The 6,000-nt window shown below is 39.5% G+C and overlaps 1 protein-coding gene across 1 annotated transcript in view; it reads left to right on the top strand.

Annotated features, from left to right (window-relative positions):
- The window catches only part of HERC1 (HECT and RLD domain containing E3 ubiquitin protein ligase family member 1), a 205,579-nt gene that overhangs the window by 180,884 nt on the left and 18,695 nt on the right, over positions 1-6,000 (top strand). Inside the window, exons 61-66 of the mRNA XM_019650781.1 lie at positions 527-820; positions 2,289-2,354; positions 2,530-2,655; positions 3,496-3,634; positions 4,651-4,832; positions 5,528-5,683. Of these exons, the coding sequence (XP_019506326.1) occupies positions 527-820; positions 2,289-2,354; positions 2,530-2,655; positions 3,496-3,634; positions 4,651-4,832; positions 5,528-5,683 (963 nt within the window). The remainder of the gene's footprint in view (positions 1-526; positions 821-2,288; positions 2,355-2,529; positions 2,656-3,495; positions 3,635-4,650; positions 4,833-5,527; positions 5,684-6,000) is intronic.

Here is a 6,000-nt window from a genome sequence, read left to right as displayed (position 1 = left end):
GGTCAAGCTGTTGTTCACCATCTTAGCTGTAGAGGGCAGTGTCACTGGCCCTCATGTGGGATCCGAACCGGGGCCCTGCTGCTCAGAGCTGGTGTTCCAAGCCAACTCTTAACCAATGCGCCACTAGGTTGGCCCCTTTTTTATTTTTAAATCAAGGAAAACTGTAGTGAAAATATACTAAACAATATGATATCCTAAATTGGATTCTGGAGCAGAAAAGGGGTATTAGTGGGAAACCAAATAAAGTTGTGTTGTTTAGTTAGTATTGTACCAATGTTAATTTCTTAGTTTTGATAAATGCACCACGGTTATGGAAGATGTTAATAATAGAGGAAGTTGGGTGCAGGGCTTACAGGAATTCTCTACTCTCTCTACAACTCCCTGTGTACCTACAGTTATTTCATAGTAAAAAGCTTAAAAAATAGTAAACTTAAAAAATGAAATTGCAGGCTATCAGATTGCAGTAAGTTAATTTAGAGTATTTTTCAGAGGCTCTTCAGCATAATGTTCTTGCGTTTTCTCTTAGCCTCATGTGGTTTGTGGCGACCAGCTTGTTCACAGCCCCTATATGCAGTGTCTGGCATCCCTTGCTGTGGGACTTCATCTGGACCAGCTGTTGTGTAACCCTCCAGTGCCACCACACCACCAGAACTGCCTCCCTGACCCTACATCCTGGAATCCGAATGAGTGGGCCTGGTTAGAATGTTTCTCAACCACCATAAAAGCTGCTGAAGCCCTGACCAATGGAGCACAGTTTCCAGAATCTTTTACTGTTCCCGATCTAGAGCCTGTGCCAGAGGATGAACTTGTATTCCTGATGGTAAGTGTAATACGAGCTGCTATTCTTTGTGGCTGAGATTGTATCATGGGTGTTTAGCATGTAGCAGATCCTCAGTAAGTATTTGCTAGCTTGAATAGCTAGAAACATACCCTTAGATACCCAAAAAAGTTAAAAATATTTTGCTTTCAGATAGTTACTTTCGATCTGCTGTCAGGCCTCTGTGGTGACAGAGATTGATTATATGAGAACTGTGGAGATCTTGTAAACTTGCTAGCTCTCAATGACATAGTCCCATATTTTCCCTTTTTTTTTTTTGGTCCATAAGTGCCTGTTAGTACCTTATTTGTATATATTTTAGCATCTTTTCCTGGTCATCTTGTAAGATTTGTTCCATGTATAGATTCTAAATTATTTGGCACTTCAATTACTTAGTATTCAACATGAAATAAGAACATGGAAGAGCATTCTGATTGTATTTGAGTATCTAGCTATATAAATTATGATGTAGATACTTTAGGCCAGCATGTGATCCAGCAGCCCCTGGACTTAATGAAGATTTATATATACAAACATTTAAATATATAAATATAGATAAAATATAAACAGACATGAATTGAGGGAAATTATCCAAATGTAGATTATTTAATTAAGAAATGTCCTTCTGAGCCCATTTGCCCCAAATCTGTCATTTTGTAAATGAGGGAACTGAAGCCCAGAAAGACGAAGTGACCCACCCAAAGCTATACAGCAAGCTCATAGGGCAGTGGCTCCTGGACATGACTTTGTTCCTGTGGGTGCTCAGAAAACATAAATGGTTAACTTTGAATCACCAAGGTGATAGTGCTAGTTGATAGTGAATAGTTGATAGTGAAAGTGTTTATAATAAAGGGAAATATTAACAATGCCTAAAATCAAGTTTGGCATGATTATAAAACTGGTCTTAATTTCTCATAATATTACCAAGTTCTTTTTTGGAACGACTTAGTTTTAGAGGAAGATGTAGTTGTTAGTTAAGAACAGATAAATCATGGGCCGGCCGAGTGGCGCGTTGGTTAAGAACTGGCTTGGGACGCCAGAGGGCCCCGGTTTGGATCCCACATATGAGGGCCAGTGACACTGCCCTCCACAGCTAAGATGCTGAACAACAGCTCAACCTGGAGCTGGGCTGCCCTGGGTCACCGGCGACGATGGCGTAGGCTGCAGTCTCCTGCTGCAGTGGGCTGCCATAAGCTACTATGTGTAGCCGGCAGCCAGCGTGAGCAGCCAGAAGCCGCCGTGAGTGGCCGTCCAGAGGCCGGCGACTGATCTGCCTCGCCCGGGAAGAGCGCAGTGATGGTGCCAGCTTGGGCCAGTGAAGCAACATCCTCCACAACTAGACTGAAGAACAAAAAACAACAGCAACTTGTCTGTTCCCCTTCCCCTGATTCCCCAATAAAATCTTTTTAAAAAAAGAACAGATAAATCATGGTTAAGCAAAAATGATCCTGATGTTTGCCCTGTCTTACAGGATAACAGTAAATGGATTAATGGCATGGATGAACAGATTATGTCTTGGGCAACTTCCAGACCTGAGGTCAGTAAAGATGAAGATAAGTATATGGTGGTTCTCAGTATATCTTCTGACTGTAAAGCTTGTGTATTTGTGTCCTGGTGTCTCCCATAGAGGCCAGCACACACACTTGGTACCCAGTACATGCTTGTTTGAATGAATGGATGAATCTAATTTTGAAATGATTGTGGTTTTCTAGGACTGGCACCTGGGCGGTAAATGTGACGTCTACTTATGGGGTGCTGGCAGGCATGGACAGCTGGCAGAAGCTGGAAGAAATGTAATGGTTCCTGCAGCAGCTCCCTCATTCTCACAGGCCCAACAGGTAACTATCAGAGTAAAAAAATGGAAAAGAAACTTGGAAACTGACAGTTCTGTCTGATTTCCTTGCTGTCAGTAACTTACTGTGGGATAAAATTTGTCCATTTCATAGTCTATTGTAAGGAATCACTAAAGAAAGTCATGATGTTATAGCTTCCAAATAAAAGCTTTTTAAAGGTTTTTATCAGACTTAAGTTTTGTTAGTAAGTTTCTAAATTTTTCTTGCTCTTACGTGTAATGAATTAACATCTTGATGCATTAGGCCTGTCCAATACATATTTATAGACGTTAAAATACTTCTAATTATTGATTCTCTCTTTGGGGCTAGAGACTTACTCAGATCTTGAACCAGATTTCATTGATACTCCTCCCCTCTTCTAGTAATTGTGTACTATATATCCAAACTCTTCCTGAGGCCACTGCTTTCTCTTTTGTTCTTCTCTACCTCAGTAAGTCCCAGAATGCACTATTTCTCATGTATATCCTTCCCAATTTATGCCTTTTGCTGACCTTTAGTCTTTAATATTTCTCCATCACCCTTTCCTCTTTCTTATTTTATCTATTTTGTTGTTGTTACTTAAACTCTTCTCAGTTGGCTGAAATCCCTGTAAATAACATGGGTCAAACTATATTAAAAACTCAGGTGAGCCTCATACATCACTTAGTTAAATAAGCAGTTTTATTACAATCAAGGGCTTTTAGGAACCCCATAGTTATATCAACCCTTCCCCTGTAATGAAGGATAAAAAAATTGATGAAGGTATACATGAAATTATTTGAAATATTTGCATGTTAAAGCCATATAATAATGGATAATATATTTAGTCGTATGTTTTTATACTAGGTCATATGTGGTCAGAATTGTACCTTTGTCATCCAAGCCAATGGCACAGTGTTGGCTTGTGGGGAAGGAAGTTATGGCAGATTAGGACAAGGAAATTCAGATGACCTTCATGTGCTGACAGTTATTTCAGCCTTACAAGGTAAAATTATCCTCAATTAAAAGTTGGTCAGAAACTGTGGCCTAACTGTAGGAATGTTTCCTTATGCTGGAGCTCATCTCAAACCTTTGCTAGATAGTCATATAGGGGTTTCACTTATGTTTAGATTCTCTTTTAGGCATGTACAGCCATAATTCCCATATTTTAAGCTATATTATTTTGCAAGTTATTTATCATAGCAATGGTAGAATTCAGTGGTATAAATAACTGTTTTAAGACCCACTGAGGAATATAAACAAATTCTTTAAAATTGCAGAACTGTAATTAGGCAACTGTTAATAGCAGTAGAAGTCGTGCATGTGTTTCATTAAAATTAAAAATCAGTTTATATGGGTATGTACTAAAGACTTTAAAGGGCATCTCTGTCAGAGTCCTCTGTGACTTGGAAAAAGAATACCTCTGGAGAAACCACTGGCTTGTTCCTTAATTTAAATTGTACTGACTCTGAAGCCTACAAAGAGCAAAGAGGGTTTTTTTCAGTTAAAGTGTACAAGTCACAAGGAGTTTAGAACCAATTCCTGAGTAGCTCTGAGCTCTCTTTGAGATCTAAGTGTGAAGAGCATAGCAGTGAGGGTGGGAGGGCTCGGTTCCTATCTGGTTCCACTACATCCTGCCCCTGAGACCTTGTACAAGTTACTAAACCTCTTTGTGACTCAGTTCCCCCAATTGTAAAAGCGGCAACAATATCTGCCCCATAGGTACTATGTGAAAATAGAAAATGAGGTAATCCATTAAAGCATTTATAGGAGTAGCTAGAACATAGTCAATGACTGTAACTGCTCCTGGCACCCTCCCCTTCCTTGTCACATCATATTTTATGTGACTGCTCCCAATTTGATAGGCTATTTCTGCAAATTTGATTTAAAATTAAGAAATTGTTTTTATTTCTGTACTACCATTTTGGCATATTTTGATTCAGAGAATATTCTTTAGCAGCTGCAAGTAAAGAGGGGAGTTTAACATACAGTGACTCTTACTGGGTTTCTCCTCTGTTCCAGGCTTTGTGGTGACTCAACTGGTGACTTCCTGTGGTTCTGATGGGCACTCGATGGCCCTGACTGAAAGTGGTGAGGTCTTTAGCTGGGGAGATGGTGATTATGGCAAACTCGGCCATGGGAACAGCGACAGACAGCGGCGACCCAGGCAGATTGAGGCCTTACAAGGAGAAGAAGTGGTGCAGGTCAGGCAGGACATGGATGAGTTTGCCTTTGAACGTGAACATATTAGTTGTCGATTCAAATTTAAGTAATAGGAAATAACAGTAAAAATGTATTACACAATCATAAGAGATCCACTGTATTTGGTTGTTCATATTCATTCTTGAGCTTATCAGAGTCTGATGGACTTTGGAATTAGAACGGACTGTTTTTTCCTGAGCCTGCTGCTTGGCCCAGGCGAGGGTGCTGCAGGTCCTTGGAGGAATCATGGAATTCAGCTCTTGCCACACAGTTCTTAATACATCGATAAATGGAAAGCTTTGCTTTCAACCCTTCATTATTGTCACAAAGGTTGAGTTCATCTACGTTTTCTGGAAAATATTCGTGATCTAAAATAATACTGTAAAATTGTATAGCACTTTAGATTTTACAAAGAATTTCCCCATTCATTATCTCATGTAGTCTGGGTCATCTGTATACAGCTGAAGAGTAGCAAGTTTTTCCAAGGTATGCTGTTTAGTTGTGTCTTTCTGAGGATGATGAGGTAGATCAGACTTGGGGGAGCAGGAGGGGCCCCTAGGCAGATATGACATACTCGTCTTGAAGATACTAATTTGTCAGTGAAATTTATTACCATATTAATAACTAAAAATAACTGATTTCTTTCTTTCTTAGTACCCTTTCTGAACAATTTTTTTCTCCTTGCTTCTGTCTGTAGATGTCTTGTGGCTTCAAGCACTCTGCAGTGGTAACCTCAGATGGCAAACTGTTTACCTTTGGGAACGGTGACTATGGTCGTCTGGGTCTTGGAAACACCTCCAACAAAAAACTTCCAGAGAGAGTGACTGCACTGGAGGGATATCAGATTGGACAGGCATGGAATAAGTCAATGCTCTGCTGTATCTGGTCATAGTTTCTCATTTCCTTTGTGTGAGCTTAGACACTCCCCTTTCAGGAACAAAAGTATCACCAGTTATGTTTTATCTGATGTACATCTGACGTAATCTGGTGCTTGGCCTAATTGATAGTTTTTCATGATTTTTTTCCCTATGTGAAAATTCACATTTTTATTCATTTGTTTGTCATATAAGTTTGTTTGTCATATTTGATTCCACATTAATTCAAGATGTGAATATTTTTAAACCCCCTCCATAAAGTACTAATACAACTTGTTATAAAACCTTTAAAGAA

The sequence above is a fragment of the Hipposideros armiger genome, unplaced genomic scaffold (assembly GCF_001890085.2).
Source record: "Hipposideros armiger isolate ML-2016 unplaced genomic scaffold, ASM189008v1 scaffold_147, whole genome shotgun sequence".
Lineage (NCBI taxonomy): Eukaryota > Metazoa > Chordata > Mammalia > Chiroptera > Hipposideridae > Hipposideros > Hipposideros armiger.
Note: the sequence above shows the minus strand (reverse complement) of the source record. Positions and strands in the feature narration are given on the sequence as shown.